A 26,214-nucleotide genomic window follows, 5' to 3' on the forward strand; every position below is an offset into this window, starting at 1 on the left:
CTGAGGGTGGTGAAGCACTGGCCCAGGTTGCCCAGAGAGGTGGTGGATGCCCCATCCCTGGCAACATTCCAGGTCAGGTTGGACGGGGCTCTGAGCAACCTGATGTAGTTGAAGATGTCCCTGCCCACGGCAGGGGGGTTGGACTAGCTGACCTTTAGAGGTCCCTTCCAACCCAAACTATTCTATGATTCTGTGTAATTTCCAGGCATTTAGCACTTTGAAGTTCTGTCACACTGAAGTCAGTGAAACTGAAGTATTTGAGGAAAGGTTTCTTTTAAGGTTTTTTCGTGTCTCAGAACAAGGTTAGAGGACATACATTGGTTTTGCCCCTATTAAAAATATTATAACTTTTATAAAAGAGAAGCTACAACTTATGAAGAATTGGGAAAGGATAAAGGTCAACATGGAAGGAGTGGTGGTGGATATGAAGGATTTGGACCTGAAATCTCATATGTGTTCTTCTCACAGAACTCCTGATTAGATGTAAGCTTTTTTTTTCTTCCCCTTTTTCTGTTAGCAGGTGCCAGCTTACCCAGCTGTAATGGCTGAAACACTTAGAGGATAGCAAGCTCCTACTGCAACTTATTAGTGCCTCATTAAGTACACCAACTATTTGTAAAGCATTCTTTAAAAGATGAGGAGCACCCACAAAAAGCCCTGGAGGGAATTAGTCAGTCTCTGTTCAGTGCAGATTTAGGGAGGTGTGGTAGGCAAAACCTAAAGCCACATGTTGAATGATGAGTATGAATAGAAAGCTGGAGGAGCTGCCCCTTCCCAGAGAATGGTGGGTCACCGAGTAAGACAGAGGTCCAGTAGAAGACCTATTATGTGTCTATATGATTGACGACTGTCATACCATAAGGGCCTCAGGAATACACTTAGTTCTATCATTATTTTATTTCAGAAGCTTTGATTTTGCAATCTAAAGTTTTTTGGGGGGGCAATTTTGTACATTGTGCAGCCTGATTGAGTCTATGCATTGTGACATTAATAAGAAGGTTTCCAGATTATTTGAGGCACAACAAGGAGAGGAATTAAGAAAGAGAAGTACAAGGATTAACTGACACATCAACTATTATTTTCTTGACTGGATGGAGTATGTTAGGAAATGATCTCCAGTGTACGGAGCCACCCCACTGAATATTTGTGCTGTGATATTAACACTTTTTTATACAATCTAGAGAGTTCCTCAGAAATGGGACACTGTCTGACAATTTCTAGAGCAGATATTCAGAGGCACTTGGATCCACATAAGGCCCAGGAAATGGATAATCAAGGACTGAAGCCAACTTTATGTCTTATAGAGAACAGCCACCTTACAATTAACTTGATTTCTGCAGAAAAAGGGGCAGTTTCAAGCTGTGCTTTGTTATTTTCCTGAAGAATCTTAGACAACGACTTTCCTCACTACCGGCTCCTCGTTACCTCATGATCCATGCCAGAAAAGCTTCCTGTAGGGAGGTTTAACTCACCTTATGGGATCATGGCACAGAAAGGCATATTCCTCTAAAGGTAATAGATCAATACAGTCTTTGCAGGATACTTGCAAATTTAGCCTGAGTATTTCTAAGAGTGAGAACTAGGCTGAATCAAAGTTAATGAGGGGTTTCAATTATTGGTTTCAATGGTGTCAGGGTTTCAACCCAGATATCTGAAGAACAGGAAGGTCCTACTGAACACTGTAACAATAGTATTAGAGAGCAACCTCAAAGACCTCAAGATATATGTCAGTCTGGTTTCAATTGCAAACCTCCTGACCACAAAGGCCAGTGAACTTCAATGTACTCTTAGACTGCAAAAGAAACAATCACTTCTTAGCCTGCAGAAGAGGGTTTAGAAGAGACTGCTGACTAATACAGACATCACTTTTCTGTGTTGTCCTGTACAGTTTTACAGGCATTTGGTAGCATTAATCAGTAATATTACTTCTCCTTACCGACACAGCCTCAGAAGTAGTGTATAATATTCTGGTAGGAAAGTGAAGAGTGATATTAACCATTCTTCTTAAAAGATCACAAGTAAACCAAATTTCCTTGTTTTCAGATGTATTTATTTGCTCTTTTGTAAAGCAAGCACAGTAAATTGCATTTATAGCAGAAATAAGATGTGTACACTTAATAAATACTAACAGCACTTGTAGCTAGATTATCAACAGTTCTCTGAAATATCAGATACTTCCCACATTTCAATGTTTAAATATCTTAAATTACCACCCATTTCTAAGACTGGAAAAAAAGGAAGCATGGTCACAATGGAAGTCTTTTTTTAATTTCAGTGATTCTGTACCAGGGATTAAGGCCTAACTCCTTAAAGATATTTTAATGTATTTTTGCCTCCTGAAAGTCAGGACTTACGTGGTTTGACAAAAACATACAGGCTTCAACACATGCTCTGCTTCTTTCCAGACCTGGGGACTTACACTGTAAGCAGTTCAGAACTAGGACTTGAGGTTTTTTTCCTAAGGTTCTGTGAAAACACCTAGCACATGTTGCAGTACTAGGGAAATACTTTCAAAGTGAACTATAAAACTCTGTATTCTAAAACTCTGACTTGAATTAGATGCTTAACATCCACATATAAAACCAGTTACCAATTGCTCTCTGAAATATCAGATACACTGCAGTTAAACTTCTAAACAATTTAAGCTGCCTTGGTTTCAGTTGCAGATTCCTGACTACCTGTGCCCTGTGGCATAGCAGCTCTGAATTAATTTTGTCAGAAAACTCCACTGCAAGAGATGCACTGGGTACACATGGGTCACTGAATAAAGGGCTTCTAATGATCACAAGCATGAAAGAAAAGGAGTTTTGTTTAGGAGGTGTTATATTCAGCTATTGGCTCCCATTTCCTTTCATGTTCATGAGAGGTAGCAACAGGACTGACTCAACCACAGCACCTCAAAGCTGCCTCCATGCCAGCACTCCCATTGCTTCCACTGCAGCTTGGGTTCAGCTGCAAGTGTAGGGCTTTGAGAGTGGTTGATCTCTCATGCAACAACTGTTTGCAGTGTTCACCAGCTGGGCATCAACATGATGTAAGCACAGACAGCTGACAAAATGCAGCAGCTAACATTTCTAGGACTCTGAACTTGCAATTCCTTCTTTTACTAAAACATCTGCCATCAGATTGGAAGATGAGGATGGCCCTGATACATGATACATAGCTGCCTCATGCAGCCAAGGCTTTCTGTGGTGATACATTTCAACAAAATAAATAAAAATAAATAATTAAATAATAAAATAGTTAAACAATTAAATAATGGAATACTAAAACAGTTCTTTCAGTAAGTTACTTTCCAAATAAATAAACACATGAAACAGTTTGAATAGCAACTGCCATCATCTGGCATTGCAAGTCATGTCAAGTAAATAAATAATAACAATAACAACAATAATAATAATAAATAAATAAATAAATGTGATACAATAATATGCAGAACCTACAATAATAGCTGACAGCAATGTATCAAAATACTACACATGTTAACATAACATGATGTATGCTAAAGGTGTTACTCAAATCTGGGGAATTTAAAAGAGCTGCCAAAATCAGGATCGTATTAATCTATTACAAAAAAGATATGCTATGGCTTCTTAATAATCTCAAATGCAAATTTTTCTTCTAATTATGCTTATGTTCTTGTGCTAATTCATTCTTTGCTTTCTTTAGAGGCATTGTGCCATTCTCCTAGAATCTCTTACTGGTTATCTGTAAAATAAAAGAAAGGAAATTTATATAAGAATTATCTTTATTTTCCTCAGACCTAGATTTTTAGTCCATTTCTTAATAGAGCTTTGCTGGTCTGAGCCATCTAGTGAAATGCCACCACTCAATTTCTCTAAAGGACTCAGGACCACATAATGCAAGGCTCAGAAGTTCCCGTGTCTGATGGGGATTAGGGATTCGGCTTCAACTGATGAGTTAGGCACCTGTCCAGCTACGGCCCTTTTGAAAATTTCCTTCAGTTCCCAGATATCTATAAATACCCCTGTACCAATGAAGACTGGATCCACAGAACAGTGTGATCTCATTTCAAGTGTTTCAATAGGGCTACAGGTTTACAACTTTTCAACTGTGTGAGTCATGAAATTTGGAGGTCAGAGAGATTTGCATCTACATCTAATTGAAAAAAAACCACCCCAAAATTACAAAACAGAAGAGAGGAAGAAGATAAAAAAATCTGCATAATTCTTTTTGGTGTTGATCTGAAGGAGGCTATTTCCATATTTAAAAATATGTTCTGACCTGGAAAGCTGGGCTGGGAGTAATTTAGAGCTGTCAGAGAATGCTAATCAATTCACAGAGTAAGAAAACAGCCATTCCTGGGACTAGCAGAAGCTGCTAATAGCTTTTCTTCCTAATAGCAAATATCTCATCTCTCCCTCTCTCACTCCCTTTCTCATTGTACTGGTAAAACTTGGCTGTATATGGATTGTCTGCTGTATTTGGACACTCAACATTGATTCATAAACTATCAAGGAACACAAAGGATAAAAATCAGCATGGGTTACACTAGCAACGGCCAAAGACTCATATATTTCTTAAAGAATATTTTATAATTGCCAAGTTAGGTAGAACAGTACCCATGTCCATGAACCTACATCCATTGTTTCCTCTCTGATTTAAATGGATTCTAATTGTTTCCTCAATTTTTTTTTTTAAGAGAATCATCATTTAGACAGCCCAATACATTTACATGTTTATTCTCTTACAGATAGTTCATGAAAACATGTTCAGGAGACAAAAAGGGTTATGATGAAATGTGGAATAAATGAGTATTTAAGAAGCAGAAGTTCATAGACTCTTTACTCTCCTAGGTAAGGAATCATCCCTGCGCCTGCAGTAGAAGGTTCTGTAAGTCTTACCTGCAAAGTGAAGACCACTCACTCCAGGATGAGTTGTAATAGCGATCCCTGGCCTGCACAGAGATCTTGTCTTTCGGCCCAGTCGTTGGAATCTGAATAGACTGCTCTTCAGCATCATAGACCTATGAACAAGGCACAGCTCCATTAGCGGATTGTAAAGGTCAAGCAGAACGTACAATATGTGCCAGACAGTTTGCAACAAGCACATGTAACTCAAAAAACCCACTGGTAGTCTGGGTTCTTCAACCCAGATATCTTCACCCACAGATAGCGAAGTCATGAGGACTTGTGAGAACTTGAGCCTCAGCAGAAACAAAGTAAAAAGCCCACTTTCCACTGAAGTTAGTGTTGTAAAGTGATCCAAACCCCAAACTGAAACGGTCATGAAAACAAAGGGTTTATTTGTTTATCTGGGTTTTTCTTTTTCCTTCTTCTCCCAGAGCGAGAACCCTAAAAGGCAGAAGTTGCTGGTTTTCAGTATCGTTGAAATTTCCACTGAGGACTCGTGGCTGATACAAGAAGCACTCCGCAGACTCTCCAGTTTCTCTACCTAAGGGTTTGTACAAGACAACCCTACTAAAATCAAGGAGTCAGCGCTAGGGGAATGGCCCCATCTGCTGGTACAGGCTTGCTTATTTTTTTCACATAGAAAAAGACATCCTCTAGTGTCTTTGGTTTAATCAGTTGACAAACTGGAATGATCATTACATTTGTTACTTTTCTGATTGCTGGACCAAGGAAGAGCAGCACTGCAGTTAAGGACCTGCACTGTGGTCAACCGGTTTGTGTATTTCTTTCCAGTTTTGCTGTTGATTTCTTTGCCAACCTAGGCAAATCGCGATACTGCTGTTGTGTACCCTGTAGGGTATCCATGAGCATTAGCAAAGGAAGCAAAACCATTTTGTGATTTAAAGCTAATACAGAGTAGCAATGTCTAGTTAACAATTAACTAATAACTGGAAAGTGTGTGGCAAAGACTATAGTCTTCGCCAGTCTTCACAAAAATGCTACCAAATTGATTCCTTATTTGCCATTCACCTATAAAGAAAGTCTGAGCTACCTAGGTACAAACAACATACAAGGAAATCAGTGCAACAGATCCTAGACTTCTTGATTTGGAAATCGGGATTTTCCCACATTAGGACCCACACAGCCTACTAATGAATTAGTAAATACTTTTCTCATGCTAGCACAGCTATGCAATGCTGGGCACGATTTTATCTCCCCAGTTACATCAGGGTTGCATCCACCCCAGAGTGTGTTGTTTGGATCTTACTGCTCATAGAACTGGGAAGGAGGTCTTTTTCTGCCAAGACAGAACCTTGCCACATTTGGGTCTCAGCACCCTTTTTTTTTTTTTTAATTCTAGTCCATGATTCTTGCATACTAAGCTTATATTATTTGTACTGTCTGTTCAAGCAAGAAAATAGTGTTTCAGATGTTGTATCTCTACCTGGTCTTTGTGTTTCTTTGTACTTTCAACTTTGACCCTGAAAGTCAAAGGGAAGTAGGACTTTGGTGTGCTCCATGTTCTGGGATACGTCCAGGTCACTGTTCCATTTGTGGCCGCATACTGACATTGGGGTGGGTCGGGTTTTACTGCAAGAAAAAATGTAGAAGGAATTAATTCACATTAGCAGCATAATGTCAGATGTTGGTGTACTACTGTTGATAGTTCTATAGGAATCAGGTTTGGGAGCCTCCATGAGATTAAGAGAGGAGTAGGCATGATGTGTAAGAACTGCCTTGTATGCTTCTTACGGAAATTTAAGTACACTCCCAGAGTCTCTCTGGGTAAGATCCTTCTTTTTTTTGCCTGAAGGGTTGCAGAGGGTTCTGTTGGACACAGAGGAATATCTTCAACCCCTGCTGACCGTTAGGGCATTTAGCAAAACATCTGTTTCTTTAGGATGCTGCTTCATTTCCCTGTGCCCTGTGGCATCACGGTCAGAACTGGTCCTCTTATTTCCTGTCAGTTTCTATTAACCTGCCCTGGATGCCCATCTGTAAGAATGGATCAGGAGGGAAGCGTACATAGCGTTAACCATTATCTGAGTAAATCTGCAGTTCTCAGGGAAGAGCTTGCTGGGTTATTGGTTATTTTCTGACTTCTTCCACATACCCCTTCCAAAACACGTCCATCGAATAGAGAAGGCTACAGAAACTTCTGGGAGATGTGGGGGTGAGAGGGTTGGAGGTCACAAGCTAGGAAGATGTTGCTTCTTCACTTCCTCTTCTGCCTCTTCTGGACTGCTGCTAAGACTTGTTTTCCCCTGTTCCTGTAACTGGGGGCTTGATACAGATTTACAGTAGAATAGGGCAGGGATTCCCAAGCTTGGTTTGATCAGCTACTGTTGCTAGTTCCACTATCAGCAGCAAGAATAAAGCTAAGAGTTAATCATGATTCCTGGTCTACTCACTGATATCTCTGATGAAGAAGCTGCTAGTGTAGTTCTCATATTCCACCTCGTCAATGACCTCCAGGAACATCTCAATTGGCTGGTGCTCTTCAGCAAATGGACAGTAGTTTTCTTTCTGGCACTGGGCTGTGTATTCAGTCACTGATTTATCAGTGTGAGCTACAGGGCTGCTGCAGGTTACATCTGCTTGAGAGCTGAATACAGAACAGAGAGAAGTACTGAAGTGCTGGTTTGTTCTGAGAATTTGTTGCCACAATGATAACATGTAGCTGGTAAGGTAATGTTTTGCTGTTGTCTGTATCATTTTATGGCTGTGCTTCAGCAGCTGCAGAGACAGTTCAGTGGGAGTTCTTACATTTTCAGTGCTGTATTACATATTAATGTAAAATCACAAAAGCCCCCCTACCTTAGCAGAAGGAATTAGTGTTTAAATCTAAAACAATATATCACATTTCTTATTACCACTGTCCCATGACAAGCTCTAGTATCTTACTTTGTTCCTTAGCCCTTTCCAAAACCTTGCTGGAAGAAATAAGGGAAGGTTAAAATGTATCCATTGGGAGATAAATAACAAAAGCCATCTATAAAGTACTACCTGAATCTGGTTCTATTTTTGCATTCAGCAAAATAAAACACTTTGCAGTTGTTTCTTCTTTAACAAACTGAAGTGACCTTTGCTCAAGCACTCCATGTTTTGGAGAAACCCTCAAGAGTAGAGGGAGGTAGGAAATCCCCACAAGGTTCCCCTCACATATTTCCCTTGCAGGTTTCTGCAGTGTTCCTCAACAGAGACTTGTCAGTGGACATGTGGCTTTTGCAGTGGGTGCAGCCTCCCACTCCCTTAATTCCACTGGATCTGCTGCAAAGGGACTCAGTGCTATGATTGTTTCTGCTTTTGGCTCAACTTCCTCTCTCTCCCCTGCATTAACTGTTTTTGCTATTGCTTAAGTTATTCTGTGGCTGTACTGTAGCAGCTGTAACAGTCCAGTGGGGGTTGTTCCATTTTCAAGTCTTTATTCATTTCTGAGCAACTTCCATGCCCTTATTAGTTAAGTTAGCCCCAGTGATGGCTCAAAACATTTTGCAGATGTTCAGACTCTGGAAGTGGGATTCCTTGCCTTCTACATGTCCTCAATAGCCAAAAATGCAGGATCTCCTACACAGAGTAACACAAAGGGCTGTTCCGGCCTTACTATGAGGTTGTTAAGGAAAGTACAAGCTTTTACCCTTTTAGACTTCTGATTGTGAACTTCACATTCGGACTCTCATTTTCTATCATCCATGAACATATGAAAATTCCAGAGTAGTTCTTTGCCTCACATTTTAAAAATGTCCTGTTTGGCTCTAGATGGAAAAAGAAAGAAAACATGATTTATTTACTCTTTTTGCCAAAATGGTCAAAGCGGAGAGAAAACAGAAATTCAATAGACTCCCATCTACTTTGGCAGGTGGTGGGTACATAGGCAGAGAGAGTCTCTTACTGCCCCTTGGGCAGCCACCTGAAGTTAAAAAGCCATATAACCGCAGTTCGTGGCTGAAGGCTGGTTTACATGGCACCACATTAACCACATCTACGTGGCTATTGACAGGAGCTAGAGCATACCCAAGCTGTCGCAGATAGCTGTCAGTAAGAGATTTATGTAGACAAATCCATTGTTCATTTCACAAAGAAACATTGCAGCTATTCAGTTGATAAACCTCTGTTATTTGTTACCCCGCACATGAGAGTGCACGCAGTGGATAATCTCACGTCTTCACACACTAGGGCACTTGATGGGGAATGTTTCCAGTGGGAGAAGTGAATGAGGCCTCAGTATAGGCGTGTGTTTCATTTCTGTTGCCCAGCACTGCAGACTCTCAACAACTCTCTATTGTACCCCGGATGTAGCTGACTGGCAGACCAGCCTACTGCATCTGATATGTGGGTCCAGGAGCCAGGGAAAAAGTCCTGGAAATTCCTAAGTTCCAGGCACTACAGTGAGGGACTGCAGTATGAGACATAGATGACTGAGGTTCATGCAGAAAATGCAAAACAACACAGGCTTGTCCCAGTGGGTTAATTGTGAATGGAGAAGCCCAAATGACAGCACTGAAAATCTAGGTCAGTCCTGGTTCTGTCAAATCATGTAGCCCTGGTTTTGCAAACCATCTCCTGAGCGCTGGGTCTGTGAGATGGAGGCAAAGCAAGTCAACTGCCACCCACCAAAAAAGCAGTGGTGTGGTATTGATGTTATCCTGTATTTAATCATTCCTACTATCACTCCATCCTATAGGTCTAGAGAGTCCTAAATTAATCCCATGGCAACCGATTCCTATGCTGCTCATCAGCTGCTCCATATACAGACCCACAAAAGTAATCATTTGCCTTTCATTGTCAGTAAAGCATTTGAAGAGGACCCTTTTTAAAGTGGATATTTCTCATGCATTTCTCCAGAGAGGTCCCTCTGGTCCTCACAAAGCTCTAAGGCACAAAGCTGAGCAAGATACATCAGATCATCTTATGACCATACCTTTAAAGCTTTTCAGAATTGACCTTATCATTTGCCCATTGGAGTCTATTTTAGTTATGAGAAAGAAATCATAGCTGACGATTTCATGGGTATTAGCTGTCAGACAGGTGTAGTTGCCAGCATCTGGGAACTCTTTCACTTCGGCAATCAGAGTCTTTCCAGTTCCTTTCAGTTCGCTGCCCTTTTTCCAGTAAACTGGCAGTGCTTCATCAGATGTGTTACAGGTGAGCTCCACTCTTTTAGCTGGTGTCTCATCATTCCACTCTGATTCTATGACGTACACTGGACATTGCAGAGAAAGATATGTTAGCAGCTACTCATACTTAACAGTATGAAGATTGAACTGAGCCCTTTTTTTCAGCTCTACTCTCCAGGAAAACTGCTAACAAACCTCTGGCTTTCTTGCCCGAGGCCTCACCATAACCTGGAAATCTTTACTACAGGAAGAGGTTCAACTTAGAAATTTACAGTGTACCTAGAACCTGCTGATCAATAGGGATGACATTTTAATGGAAGAAGTGATTTTTTTTCTATGTTCCCAGAGAATCTTACAGTGGTTTATAACAGTGGGAAGTAGGCATGTACCTTTGTTTTAAAGGTGAGGATGCCAGGACACACTGAGCCCAGTTATTCCTCCTGCACGTGGCCTGTGGCCTTTGCTCACAGAATGGCATGTAAAACCACTCCATACTATGGTGCTTTGCTATGGTGCAAAGCTATGACGCTTTGCCCTCTTCAGCATCAAAGGTCTGTGAGTGAGCAATGGGAAGGAGGGGAGCTCTGGGTAAATGGTTTGTATTTGCCTGTAGATGATGCTGTTTGCCATTTTCTGCAGGGAACAATCTGTACTCCTATCACCCTGGTCCCAATGGAGCAATTACTAAGAGACAGGGGATCACTGAGCTACAGCAGAGCTAAGTGGACTGCAACAAGGAGATGTGGTCTTCTAAATGCCATCTTGTAACTCTGAAGTGCCCTGCTGGTCTTTCCAAATTAGAAGACACACCACATAACAAAATAACTTGGAAAAATTCCATTAAAGAAACATTATCTTATCTTGTCTCTCTGCTGTGGTTGGCTGAAGAACTTCACCTACACTTCTGTGTGGCAAGAGTTCTCAAATTTAACTGTCATTGCTCAGATATACTACTGCTGTCACAGGCTCCCCAACCACGTTCAGCGTCCTCAGAGACTCTTCTACATGCAAGAAGTGGCAAAAATTTGTTTCTTAGTGTGTCAACCCCACAGCAAGCACTCAGCTCAGGAAATCAGAGTTCCAGTGAGCTCTAAGACCTTTTCACCAGAGCATTTCACTACCAGGATGAGAGCTTTAAGACTTTACCACAAAGAAGAAACACTAAGAAATACATGTCAAACACTGAATCTAAAATGGCAGAAAACATGCAACTCTAGGAAGCTTGGAAGCTTACCAAACTGCTTATGGATATTTGAAGCACAGGCAAGCTAAATCTTACAGACTTTAAACACAAAGATTATTCTCAATACTGACAAACATATTTGCAGTTTTCAGCACCGTGGTATTGCCCAGGGAACCCACAGGATAAATCATTTTTTAATGTCAAGATATGGGGAAAAGTAATTGAATTACTTTTACAAATAAAACAAAATCAGATTGAGAATGCTCTTCTCATGTTGATTAGGGTCCTTCTTTTTGGATAATCGCATTAAAGACAGCCTGGATTATGGAGCTACACTGGGTGAATAAGAACAGCAAGCCTGATTATCTGAATTTAGCCCAATTTTCTGGTAAGTTATTCAAAAGATTTTTTTGTTTATTACTGACCCTCTATTTTTACAAATGTATTTACATTTAAGTTATTTACCAGAAAAGTTGGATAAACTATTTCTAGGTTTTAGGTTTTACTGTGAAATATTCTTTTTGATAATTCTTCACTTGTTTGTTTGTGGGCTATTACCTAAGTCACAAGATACTATTTCTGCTTCCAGACTGCATGACTGAAACTTTTGAAACAAGAGAACAGGGAATAGGAAATAAGACAGTTTCTAATGCAAATATTCAGAGTGGCTGTTGTATGACACTTTACGACTTCTAAATATTTCTTCCATTAATACCAATTAGTTGGCTAGTTATTCACAAACAAATAGGAAGAACCTTGGCCTAAGATACTATAGTTAACAAATTCTGTGCTTGTGGACACAAGTATAATTCTGAAATACCCTTGTGTCCTACAGTCAGCTGTAGGTCTCAGTAAGTGAAGATTGCTTACCATTTTCCCTCAGTTTCCACTGTGCTTCCAGAAGGGCAACAAAGGAAAATAATGAAAATAAGGCAAATAGTAGGCGACACATCTGTAGGAAAAAAAGGGGATTGTTAAGTGTGTACTGAAATCGAGCTCAATGCTGGACAGGATAATAAGAAGACAGAGTCAGTTCCATTGAAGAAACATTCTCACATTCTAAGAACTCTTAGACTATGGAAAAATTGAATATCAGGTTTGTGCTGGAGCTTAAGTCAAGATTATGATCCGCTTGTTATTCACACCGCAAACCAGTTTATAGAAGAAATCACAGAACTTAGAGGAAATTGTTGTGTGCATAGGTCTTACATGGTCAGGAGCTCAGAAGCATTCCCAGGTCCCTCAGTTAAATATTCCTCATGCAAGAAAAGTCCTGCTGATGCCAGTGAGGCTAGTTGCATGAACATTGGACTAAAGGATCAATGGACATTAAATTCCAGTCATACAAAGCGTATAAGTATATTCCTTGGTTTAAGCATGTCAATAGTCCTATTAAAACAAAGTATTGCGACCAAAATGAAGGACCTGCTGAAGAGTTTTGCTGGACTGTAGTCTTCACCATCTTTGTGAGAACAAGTGTAACAGTGTCAATAATGCAGTGCAGAGCTGGCGTCAATACTGACACTTGCCTAACTGGTACTAGTTCTAGTACCAGTGCAACCTGAGGTTGCATAGTCTAATTAATTTTGCAAGCAATTTCAGGCAAAATTCCTACTGGATTCAGTGCCACAGCTGTATTTGCAGAAATGGCTGGATATGTATATCATTGTTGCTGTGTTCATTTGAGACATATACATGTATCTTACTTGAGAATACATAAGTATATAGCTGTATATACAAGATATAAATGTATATTTGTCCTGAATGCAAAATACAGCTAGAGCTTTTCATGAAACACAAAACATATTTGCCAAATATTGTAGTAACCACTGGGTGCATAAAAAACTTTAATGACAGTTATTTAGATACATTTTCAGACCTTTTTCAAATGGAGATTAAGCCAAATGAATAGGAGTATGACTTAGAAAGAGAGATTGGTGAATATATCTTTCAAAGACTATTCTGACTACAGTGGGAGTCTGAATGCACATGAAAAACACAAAATTAAGCCGTTTGTTTTTTTTTCCTCCCAAACCAGTCTTTTTCAGTGAAAGGGGAGTAGTCCTCCTGATTTCTCATGTGCTATGAAACATTTTCATTTGGGTTGATGGAGGAAGAGTATGTGTGTATTTCTGTGTGCACCAATTCTGTTACTCACTGGCAGCTCCTGCTATTATTAGCGGTCCTTAATCTTGATCAAGTCAGCTGTCTCTGGACCAATGCCAAGAAAACGTGCCATCTGATTTTGTACACCACACAGCACAGCTATTAATGGGACCAGAAGCTACAAGTATACTATCCAGAGAGAGTATCTAGGAGAGGAACCAGCTCACATTGCATCTGTACTGCATCTGTAGAAAGAGGCGCGAGCCTCAGTGAAAAGCCAGACACTGTCAGGCAGCCTATCAGCAGTATATTGCTTCATTAAAAGGCAAACATTCTTAGCTCCTGATGATTTTCTACTGCACACAGGATTATCTGTAATTTGCGAAAGAAAAATACATTTTGCAACTTTCTGAAAGACGTTCGGTTCTTTCATCACAACATGGCATTCATCACTATGCTTCATAAAACCAGCATCTGAAATATCAGCTAAAACTTGAAGGAGAAGGGTGTAAAACATGCGTTCTTTTCCGTATCAACCTTTCATCAAAATTGAAACCTTGAAAACAGAAAAGTTTCTCCTGGTTTTAGGGAGAAGCTTCACGATTCAGGTTTTTGATGAAAGAAGTTAACCGTTTTCATGGAAAATTATTCAATTTTTGAGATGGGGGGGAGAACACCCCCACCCCCATCTCAAAATTTTATTGAAAAATTAATCACAAATAAACTCAGTTTCTGAGCATCATTAACCAGTGCAGTTGCCTGAGCACTTCATAGATGAGGAGTGTGTACCAACATCATAAGTTGCCTGCAATCTGGAGCATGAGCTGCTGTAAATCAGCACAGATTCCTTCACTGAGAATCACAGAATAATTTATGTCAGAAAGGACCTCTGGATGTCATCTGGACCAGTCCCAGCTCAAGGCAGGGCCAAGTCAATGGTGTTGCATGTTTTTTAAAACAGAGAACAGTCCGACCATAAATACATATTTGTCGATGCACACACCCCAGCAACATGAATATTGGTAAGATACAAAAGATTATTACTTTATAACATTAGCTGTTCTGTTGGTTAGATAACAATTCTATGAGCTATATACATATATACATTATGTGCTTAACTTCAGGCACATAAGCATATAAATACTGTCCTGAGAAAAATGTCACAACAACTATTTAAATATACTTTTAAATAAATAATTTTAAGTTTTCCTTAGTTTCCCCTGAAGCAGCTGGTACCAGACTTTGTGTTGCCCCAGTGTTAGAGAAGAAAGGAATTCTCACCTTTTCCTGTGATGCCTGTTAGCTGAAGTTGCCAGGCAGGTTGGTTTTGTGATCTGAAGGAAACAAAGTGCTGGCTCCCTTATAAATACTTCTAAACTCTGAAAGGAAAGGGATGCTCCATTTCACCGCAATACCACAGAATTGCAACACGTGGCTTGAGTTCCTTTTTTACATAGTGGCAGAGCTAAAGCAAAAAAAAAAAAGTTTGGGACTCCCAGGTAAACTTTAAAGAGGAAATGAGATTATGAGATTGTTACAGTGACCTTTATGGTATGCCAGAGGCATTTCCTTTCCTGCCTGATTTTCTGTCTCTCTCATACTGCCTGTTCATCATCCAAGGAAGAATAAATACAGACTGAATAAACTTCCAAAACTGTCTGATGGGGAGTATATCATGAAGACAGAAAGAGAAAGTTAAATAAACTAAATCTATTTCTACCTGGTAAGCACGACAGAGATAATTACATGAAATAAAATCCCAGCTACCACATCAATCAGAAGTAAAGCTAAGTGAAAATTAATTTTTAATTGCTGTTTTAGAATTGTGTTTATTCTAAAAATTGAGGATTAGGTCAACCAAAAAATAAACAATTAGTTCTGGCTCAGAGATAAAAACCTGAGATTGTCACATTATGTTGTAGTTTTTAAATATAACCTATTGTTTTTTCTTTATAAACTGATGTTCCTTTTAGACCTGTACTCAAGCATAAGAAAAGCCCATACGTAACATATACTTTGAAAATGAGGAAAAAGTTTCTATTGATTTTTTTATTATTTGTGAAATAATAGAAAACAATTCACTTTATTTGTCAGGCAAAACAAAACTGAGTTGTTCTTCTAGCCCTGTTCCAAACCTGAATAAGAGGACTGAAAAGTTATACACAAGAAGAAATACATTGCTTATAAAAGCAAAAAAAAAGGTTTGAAATTCAACCTGACGTGCTTTAGGAATTCATAAAGAGACACAACTATATCCTATGTGCTTTCTAGTGACGGGAGTATTCCCACAGCCCAGAGAGCAAAGCTATAATGTAGTAATCCAGCAATGAAAATACCGTGCCTGTCCCTTCTGCTATAGTCAATGGTCTTTCAGAAGTCCTTCACACAGATGAAACAACACAAGCATCTGCAATATGTTGCATATTTGGTGCCCCCAAATATGGCAAGAACATAAAACAAAAGGAGGAACAACCCAAATTAGCAGTGAGATAAACTTATGAACCCCAGCAGTTCCCAGCGCATGGGGTTCCTGTTTATTGTCACACATCTGGGAGGCAGACAGCAGAGAGGGTGGCATGCTCTAATTTGAAAGAGGGTAGTTTCAGGATTCTGGATTAACTGTGCTGAAAGCGTTACACAAAGGTACAGTATTGCCAGTGGAATCCTTTTCTCTCCTTAGCCATCCTCTTCAAAGAAACACTGCTTGAGTAGGCTCACATACACCTTTGGCAGCTGAGCTTTAACTCCCTCCCATCTGACAAAACACAAAACTAGAGCACTGCAATCTCAGATGGGCCTAACAACTTCCCTGCTGAGTCCAGTGTACCAACCTGTTACCCAAACATCAGCCCCAGACCTCCCTGTGCTAGAGCTCACAGCCAGAGCTGGGCAAGAGCAGAGTGAGAGGGCTGCAGGCCGTGAGGGCAGCTTTCTGAAGCAGGTTTGAAATAGTGGCTCTGTCACAGAGAAGAACTGCTCCCTTCACATACTGTATACTGAATCTGGATCAAAGTGGTTTATTGATTTATTCATGACACAGAATTGACCAGCAACCAGTGAACTATTCATTTGAGATCTATATCAATAATATAACAGATAAGCCAGAGTACTAGACACTTCTAAAATGTTAATTAATACCTATACATCTCCACCCTCCACTTATCCCCAAAAGCTCTAATCTCCCCCTCCCACACATACACACAGTCTTACACACACACATTGAGAGAATGTGTGGGTTACAAGCACACGTACCGTCTTTGCATCTGGCTGATGCTTGTCTTCCTCTCTTACATGATCGTTTGGGCAGACGTCTTCTCAGGCAGTTTTGGGTCCTCCATTCACATACACTGTTTATATTCCCACTCCTATCTTAACAGCTGTTGTTATCCAGGCCATTTTGCCAAAGGTGGGCCGTGCAGATGCTGACACTTCTTTTGCCATTGTTTCACTCTTCAGAAAGAGAAAATGGCAGTCTGAGAAAGCACGTTGAGAAAGATGTGACAGAAGCAGCTGGGGCACAGGCAAGTGAAAGGTATTCGAACTGTTCCAGGTGACAAAATTGTCTCCTCCTGATCCTGGTCCCTGACTACTTTTAAAATGCATGTCAGAAGGAGGCTGGGCTGTGCACCATATTCCCATTCATCTGCTTCTCCTCCCAGAGGAGACCTTGTAACAAGGGCCGGGAGGAAGCCTCAGTGAACAGTGACACCCCTTTCCCCTTGTAGTCTCAGCCTGTTCTAATTGCAGCCTCCAGGAAGCACTTAGGGCAGCTCTCCTTTCACAAATGAGAAAGAGCCCAGGCTGAATCAAGGTTAAGCAACAATTTGTTCCCATTTAAGACAATTTCCAATTTCCAAAAGTCACTTCAGTGATAACACACAAGTTCAACAGCAAGCCGGCAATGACCAGGAAAACTTGAAAGCTGCATTCAGTCACTGAGCAGACAAAAAAGGGCACAAGGAACTTTACATACATGTTGCCTACTCCTTTCTCAACCCATCTTAGCTTGCCTGTTTGCTTATGTCAACCATGTATTATGGCTTTTCTTTTTTGACTGTAATGTCACTAATGCATAGCTTAAACATCTGCCCAACTTGACGGTAGTCTTTAAATGCCTGCTCAGTTCTGAAACACGAATAGTTAATGATTAATATAAATAAATACACATTTTCAGAGTGTATGCTTGCACACACATGCGTAAAGCTACATAATTGCCTTAGCTCAGTTATTGTTACAGGACAAATGGAGTAATACGGTACCCAAGCTTTATGTCAAGAATCCTAGATGCCAGTTATGGAGCACAGACACATCTGCGTGGAAATTCCATGATGGGATAGTTTGCTATGATCCATCAGAGGAATTTTTAAATATTAAAACATAGAGATTGTGAAAATATCTTTTGATGACAGTCTGGTTTTTCATTATGAGCTCATATATTCTTAAGGGGAAATTTGGAGGAGAGCAGCTTCTCTCCCATTGTTTTATCCTACTTCCCCTATGACGCTGAAAGAGAATGGTGGAAACTCTACGTCCATGTTTTGCTTTCCTCTAATGCAATGGAAACATTCCTTTTTGGCAGAAATGGTCCATTTGAAAATGGTTTTTCTTTCTTTTGAAGGACAGATGATTTTTGCTTTGTGGAATGACACAGTTATTTCACCACGATCCAGGAAAAAACCTGTGTAACATTAGTAAAAGGAAGATTTATATAAACTGTATGATCAGTATGGTTCCTCTATATGGAATTTCCTTCGGCATCTGGCTAGTTTTGCATGGATGTCAATTTGGAGATTAATGCCAAAGATCAAATTTTATTACTGTTATTGTAGTAGCAGTGAGAATTGAACTCTGTTCTTTATATATAATTCACTAAACAGTGATTTATGTGACTTCATCAGGAAATACTGTGTAATATTAGCATATCAATGAGCTTTCCTAAAAAATTCCAGTCGCAAGCTACTATGTGGAATCACTGAACCAAGATCAAACCTTGAGAGAAATGCAAAACAATAGAGGGGAAAAATACATCCTGCTTCTATTAAAAATCAAAAAATCTAAGCTTTATACAACAGTGATTCCTTTGCGTTATGCTACAACTAGAGCAGCAACCCAAGATGGGGACTTTGGGTATCTCTCCTTAGATGGAGAGGACAGTAAGATGTTTACCTCATTTGCGCTCCAAGTTGGTAAGCCATCCCCTACCTCCAGAGTAGAAATTGCACAATAGCATTACTGTGGCCTGACCTAATTAATTGGCCAGTATCATGCTAATGTAGCTATTCAACTTTCAGATTAGAGCTAAGTGTTGTTCAGTGTAGGGCTGGATGTGGATATAAAATACCTGTAGACACAGAGCACTAGCTGGTGCTAAATGAGAGAAGTGGAAAGAAGGGGTTTTCATCTCTTAGTCCTACTCCCTTCTCCCCCAGTAAATATACATCTGCCCAGTCAACTTACAACTCACAACGCATTGGGTGTCTCTACGTAGACTCCATTATACATACAGCCTGTATTAAGAGACTATTAGAAGTAAAAAAAGAATGCGAGGAAGGAGACAGTACTATCCAGTATAAGGATAAAAAAAAGCAAAAAGAGGTATGACATTTCAAAAGGGTTTTAAGAACCCAATCACATTTTCTACAGTAAATGACTCCAGAGAGTCAATGGGATTTGGGTACCTAAGTCTACGATATGCTTTTGCAAATCTTCATAGTCACTCAGAAAATATGGGGCAGAGATACAAAAGAAACTGGTATCTCTGTAAGATTCATTGCAGAACCATAGAGATACCAGTCCTCTTTAACACAGGAAGCACAAAGGTTCCTCCCCCCGAGCACGCATATGAAGATGGTTCATTGCTTTTTTTAAGTGCAATGCAATGCAGTGCAATGCAATGTTTCCTATTACTTCAGTCGGCTGTTTCCATCATAAATCTGTTGTTTACATTTGATAAATCTGATACGCTACACTAAACTGCAGGATCTAGATGTAAGTTTCTCGCTTTATGTGAAGTTCACTCATTTCTTGAGTGTGATGTTGCAACTGTTTGAAATCCACTGTCACCATTACTTAGGCCAGGATATAGTGCTGGGGGTGGGGGAAATAACATATCAAACTGAAAGTAAAGGGAAAAACCCAGTAGTAACTTATTGACTTAAATTCAAGCAGCATTTTCTTGTTTGTCAGGCAACTTCCATACAAAGGAGGCCAGACACTTGACTTCTTTGCAATTCTAAAATTGCATATAGCATTTTTTCAGGTATTCACAATAAGTTAGTAATAGGCAAGGATAAAATCCTTGGGCAACAAATTCAGTAGGTGAGTATCTGTGCAGAGAACCTGATGACATACTTGTGACTTGTATTACACTAATAGGAATTTCAGCTGATTTAAGACATGACAGGGAAAGGTATGTAGGTAGGTAGGTAGAGTGGTCACAGTTTTTAGAGCCAGTGATTGTTAGCAATGGATGCGTGATGGGGTCAGATAGTCTTTTAAAACCCAGAGTCACACTATTGGACTGGGATCAACAAGTCTACAGGAAACAACGTTAGCCTTTCTACATAAACTTGAAGGTGACAAAGCAGACAACCAGTGTAGTCCATCACAGTACTTTAAGCCATAAGAACATCCCTGGAAAACTCTATTTTCTTTACTAAAAGCCAATTAATACATAAGACTTCTCCGTTGGTGTTAGGATCAGGCAATATAGGAAAATAATTTCAATGTGGACAACTACTAAAGAGCATCTATTGCATGGTCTGGAAAATGCTTTGATTCTCTCATACTGCTCTTCAGTTATTCCTTGGCCACAGTTGAAGAAAGACCAACGCAGGAGAAAGATAAAGTGGAGAGCTATAGCATGACATTGAAGAGAAGAAAAAACGTCTACACTAACATTCAATTAGAGAATAAGTTATTGAGAAATTGTTCTCGGGTTTTGGAATTGCATTAATCATCTAAAATTCATCAAATACTTTTCTCAGACATTAATTGATTTTCTCATATGAAATACATCTATTTGATTAGATATCATTACAAAAGATATTTGTTGATAGGTGGGAATTAACTTTGTGATACATGTCAGTTTTGTACAGCAAGTAACATGCTTTTAACGCACGCACTTAAGACAAAGCATTCAGTGAGTGACTTTAATCAAAATAGAAGCAGAGTAGAAAAGAACTGCAAAGCTTAAGCATGCCTCAGAGAGAGACAGAAATTGGTTATAACAACACTTTTCGCAGACCTTTTATATTTCAGGCATCATTATGTTGTAATTTTTGTGGGATTATATGGAATATTCTATTTTTAACCACTCACCTATCACTTAATAGCACAGTATTTGAAGGACAGTTTACTTTTTTTTAATTATTCTGTTTCGGAAACCATAAGAATTCATTTTGGCACTTGGATTTGCAGTCTCGGAGGTAAAACAAATAATAAGCTGTTGGCAACATGAGACATTGTTCTCCTTTAACGCAGTATGAGCTTGTTACATGCCTATGGCCACATGAAATATCAAAGGGCCTTATGAGGAACAGGCTGCTCATGAACCATAGATGAAGGACTGTTGCTTTTGCACTGGCTAGCATAGCCCACGCTAAGTGATCTGCAGCTTTGGTGAAGGGAAGAGCTGGGGAGAAAAGTGCTGTTCATTTCCTCCCATTGTGGGGAAAAGGGAAAATTGTCAAAGGCACTGAAAGACATTTTGAACCACTCCAGCCTTTTGGTAGTATACTGCAAAAACTCACGTAAGTTTCCAGCTTTATCTAGGACCCTCATGGCCATTCTTTTCCAGCTGCACCAGAGTTGGGCTAAGGAAATCTAAAACAGCACCTGGAGTGTTGAGAGGATGATGGTGGTTAAAAATTCTCACCTTTTTTAATAGTAAGAAATCTGGACATAAAGGTAATGCTTCTTTAGGGGAGAAGAAGGGAGGAAAACAGGTCTTTCTCCAGAAATGGCCCAAGACTTCTGAATGAAATGTTTCAGGAAGTCAGAAAACATCACTGCCTTCTGCTCCAAATGCATCTTTTTTTTTTTTTTTTTTTTACCCTGCCTGCAATGTGTCTCCAAAGAGCAAGCAAGCCCTCCTTCTTTCCCTTCTAATCTGCACACACTTCCTCCTCCAGGGAAAGCAAACAACGCGTGCTGTACACATGCACATTGCTCAGGTACCGGCCTGTTATCATGGCATTAATGAGAGGAGAGCAAAGTAGAGCAGAGCAGAGGAGTTATTCTTGCTAGTAGTTCCATTGACTAAGTCTACGTTTACATGGTATTTCACAAGCAGATTTGAACCTTTCTTAAGAGGGCACGTAGTTCAGGTTTGGCACTGTGCTAACTACTGCCACGCAGCTTCTGATCAAGCTCAGGGTCCCAGCAGAGCAACCTGACATCTGTGTATGAAATACGGTATTGACAGAATTTCAATTGTACTCTTAGAGCATGTATGTCAGTACAAAGTGTAATCATTATGAAAAATACTTCTCTTATCTGCTTTTATTGCTATTTTGACGGGGAAGATGGACATAAATTAAAGTACTCGAGGATATACCTGGAAGAAAAGGGAAGTCACGACAACTTCCTATTTTGCTATGTAGTTATTAATGCGTATACATTTATTTTATGCTAAAGCCTACAGACTCAAACTGAGAATAGGACCCCATCTTATAGGGGATACCAGGAGTTCATGGCAAGACCAAGTGCCCAGTCATGATCTAGGCATCTTGTTGCATCATTTTTTATCTGTCAGAAAATTCCAGGTTCCTGGAGGTGGTGAAGAGATATTTTAAATTACGTAATAAGAGCTTTAACACTTCCTATGACTGTTGATGAATGAGGTCATAAAAGGCCTATTTGGAAAGCAAAGATGTTTCACAAATGAACCACTGAAGCATCCCTCAACTTCTGAAAGTCAAAGGAAATTTCTGAGATGACTCCAGTGGTTGCTTTGTGATATGACATTCGCTTCTGTAACTTCTGTGAACGTTAGCTTTGCTGAAGTCATGTTGTAATAAGTGGGACTACAGTATTACCAGCCCTGAATGCTAAAAATTCAGGAGCTTTGACATGTGATGGTTTCTAGCAACCACAGTAGAATGGGGAAAAGAGAGAGACTGTGGACTGGCAAATCCTCCCAGCTGTTATGTACCAGATAACATTTGGAATAAACGTGCCCGGGAGGGGCTACAGCCCTGCTAGCCTTCTGCAGTCCCCAGATATTACCTACTCCAGGGAGTTATTTTTTAAACAACATTTTCTGTCTTCTGCTGGTATTGTATTTAGGATTCAGGGTGGAGCCAAGTTACACTCGTCAGCTGTTCTTTGCAATCACAATAGTTAGAAGTTAATTTTAGTAAAAAATGTAAGCTGAGAATTCAATCTCATGTGTTATCATGTAAATCTAAGCCTTGAGATTAACTGTCATGTTAAGAAAAGATGAGTCCCTGTAAAATTGTGAGAGTTATTAATACTATAATTAGAGAAATAATAAGGTTGCTTGGTACTAGTCTAGGACTAATTAAAACTATGCAATTCAAAACTTTACAGAGCTTTTATGTTAATAAACTGCAAAAGGTGTGAGCAGTTTCTGGAACTTTGCAGCACGCTCTTAAAAGAAAGCTGAAAGAAAAGCCTTTTTTTGGCTTTTAGTTTCTATTCCTGATAGAAGACAGATTTGGATTAACGCGAATTTATAGAGAGTTTGTACAGTGGGAAAAGGAATGTTCCATGTTTAAAGAGAAAACAGTACAGGCTTAATCCTTCTCCCTCCAATATAATGGGTGTTTCAGCGTAGATGTCAGTGAAAAGAGCTTTTGCACCAGTGTTCACAAAAAACCCTCTTGGGTACTAAAGCTACAATGCTTAGACAGGAAAACCTATTTCAGACTTCTCTGAATCTAACCAAGGTGCCTGCAGAAAGGTTGCCCCATTTGTGCAGGCTTGGGCTGAAACAACCTGGAACCACTCGACTTGAGGATAGGAAAAACTTCTACTGTTTTTAAATGGATCATGATCAGACCTGAAGTGTGCTGCCTGCCTTCTCAAAGAGTGGATCAGGAGACCTAGGTCTATCCTCTGGCTTATTTAGGGAATGAATGCATGTGTTAGGCTTTTTTAATATATTCTGTGCAACAGAGGTTTGCAAACTGGCCCACGGCCTGTTCTAAGATGCTTATAAACAAGCTTTTAAAAGAGTAAGGTCACCACAGTAGTCTAAAATTCTCAACAGACATTTGAAATTCCAGTGGAAAATTTGAAGAAATATGAAACCCAGGTTTTCAATATCCACTTGAGTCATATATCATGGAATTTCAAGGACAGAAAACTAATATATTCTGTTCTCTCTGCATAGTTAGTTTCATGTAGTTAATCATGCAGCAAACCACTAGGGAGACCAGCAACACATGAGTTTAAGTTGGCAGCGTGCAAGAGAATTCATGTTCCTTAACTTTGTCCATTAAAAAGGTGTTCAGAGTAGATCTGAACTCTAATAGGGAGCACACAAATATTTCAATAATTTCTCAGTGTATTTCTTTGTAAATTAAAAAAATGGAAGCCCAAAAAGTTTTTTACAGTATCACTTCTTTCAGTGCAAAAACACGCTTTCTCTAGTACTGCATTGTGCTGTAATTTTGTATTACATTTTTCTACTTTTTAAAATTATCGCCCCAGAAAAATTGTCCTTTATTACAGTTATTAATTGTAGCCATAAAACAAAAGATCCATATATATTTTTTCCTCTTCTCAACAGCATCAGCTTTCTTCATCAGTTTTTAAACTGCTGAGCAGTCCTTGTTGTTACAATGTTTATGATACAAATCAGTTAACTGAATTTATCTTGTTTTTATTTGAAAGGGGGAAGTCTTTTAAAAATTTCTTTTACCACTAATATGATGTCTCTGCAGCCAAAAGTAATTAAACAGGCAGAGGAAAGAGACAGAAGAGAGAGTCTTCGTTTTTTAACTATTTTGTCTGTCTCATTCCCAGCTGTGCTGACATACAGACTGTTACAAGATTAATGGGAATTAGACTGTTTCATACTTAACCACAGCAACCCCGTTTCTCGTCACCACACATTTCTGAATGAAATCTTTGCAGAAGGCTTCTTGTTCAAGATACAGGGGCAGGTGTGGGTGCCGATATGCCAGCTGTAAGAATGGAATAATAACAACCTGAAGTTGCATCTCTGTATGGCCCCTGTCCTGAGCTTTCCCAGTGTTTGCCACCACCATTCCTGACCAGGAATACGTTGTTTCTGTTCATGCCAACTCAATGGCAGTTTTGTACTGGGTGCAAGCAACTCAGTTGCTGGTTGTAGCCCACTGCTCGGGGGGGGCTTCTTTCTTCTTTCCCCTGTTGCGCACTGTATGGCCTGTGGCGCTCCTTTCATTTTGTGCCCAAAAAATTCACTACCTCATTTGCACATAGGTTACACAAACTAGAGAGGACAGGCACATGGACAGTCTTTGTGATCACAAGAATGCAGCAGTGGCAGGTCTTTGAGCCCATATGGACAGAGTCTTGATCTCTGACTCAGTTTCAGATCCTGTAGAAGTTACTCTTTTGCTGGTAGATTTTGTTGTATCATGCAACATTTTTATAACTAGTTCATGGTTTAACAGTTCTGATCCCTTAGGTTTCTAATTAAAGGGAAAAAAAAGTAAAATAGGAAGCAAAGAATAAGAACGTATGGCCCAGATCAGGCCAAAGGCCAGGTGAGCTCTATATCCCATCTCAAACAGTAGCAGAGAACACTGGGAAGACTTTTAGGTTAAGACCAAGCACACCCTGGTACCTAAAGAGAGGTTTTTTTGTATTCAGCTGCTGACTGATCCATATGCTGGCCAGAATTGTACTCAACATGTTACATATAAAGATGCTAGAATGATAGAAATGATAGAAGTGTGACTGGAAATAAAGACACAAAAGAATGTAGGGTTCTTTTAAGTATTGCTTCTAAAAATTTTGAGAAATCCTGGGGTTTATTTCCAATTTTAACCTTGAAAGATATGAACATCTACCTGACCCCAAACACTGTGGCAGGGGAAAAAACAAGAGGAGAGTTCCACTGCAGTGTCCTGTGTCTTTGTGGCTAGGTATGGCACAAGACACATGAAAACACATTGCAATGCCTTGTCTCAAGGTTTAACAGCAATGGGACTAACAGACATCATGTACTCCGGTGTTGTTGTTATTGCTATTGTTCTGCAGTTTTTTAAAAAAGCTACTTTTAGGGGATACAACCTCAACCAACCAGCTAAGAAGGGGAACACAGCTGGTATGGCCCCTGTGTTCAGATGCAAGGAAGAGAGTAGGCAGGGGAAGACATTAAGATTGAGCGGCTTCATCCAAGGAGCAGGTCTCTACTGCCTGAGCTCCACAGATGCAGAAAGGTGAGGAGCAGAGAGAGTGATCACTGTCCTTCAGTTCTTACTGCTTGCAAGCAACGTAGTTGGACTGGGGCACAGAGGAAGCAAAACAAGAAAGGAGGTGACTGCTTACATTTCTTTTTGATCAAGGCAAAAGCAGACACGCATCTTTTCATGTCATTATGGGGTGTCTTTTGAGATTTTGGGTGTGAACCTACCTACTGTTCCTTATTCAGGGAAGATTACTGGTTAGTCAATAACTGTCATTCAGCAAACAATTTAGGTTTCAAAGTGAGGAGAAAGCCTTGCATGAGGGAACTTCCACTAAGTACTTTCCCAAAAGAATGATGAAACCGCTTGCATGGAGTGAACGCATCCGTTTCTGCTTACCATCATGCCATGGAGTATGAGGATGTGCCTGGAGTTGCTCATATTGGGAATTGTGCTCTCTTGCTCCTCCCTTGGCTCTGACATCATCCTGAGTAAATGCACCACAACAGGTCCGTAGAAGAAGTGTCTGTCACACAGATGAAATCATTGACCAATGTCAGTAAATTCCT

At 39.8% G+C, this 26,214-nt stretch overlaps 1 protein-coding gene across 1 annotated transcript; it reads right to left on the bottom strand.

The window, feature by feature from the left end:
• Positions 1-4,833: 4,833 nt before the first annotated feature.
• IL12B (interleukin 12B) lies at positions 4,834-12,126 on the bottom strand. The gene is made up of 6 exons (XM_009318495.1): positions 12,045-12,126; positions 9,796-10,077; positions 8,512-8,629; positions 7,286-7,479; positions 6,319-6,464; positions 4,834-4,987 (listed from the first exon to the last, which is right to left on the bottom strand). The coding sequence occupies exons 1-6, from the start codon at positions 12,124-12,126 to the stop codon at positions 4,862-4,864; spliced, it is 948 nt and encodes a 315-aa protein (XP_009316770.1). The 3' UTR covers positions 4,834-4,861.
• Between the last annotated feature and the right edge of the window lie 14,088 nt (positions 12,127-26,214).

The sequence above is a fragment of the Pygoscelis adeliae genome, unplaced genomic scaffold (assembly GCF_000699105.1).
Source record: "Pygoscelis adeliae isolate BGI_AS28 unplaced genomic scaffold, ASM69910v1 Scaffold42, whole genome shotgun sequence".
Lineage (NCBI taxonomy): Eukaryota > Metazoa > Chordata > Aves > Sphenisciformes > Spheniscidae > Pygoscelis > Pygoscelis adeliae.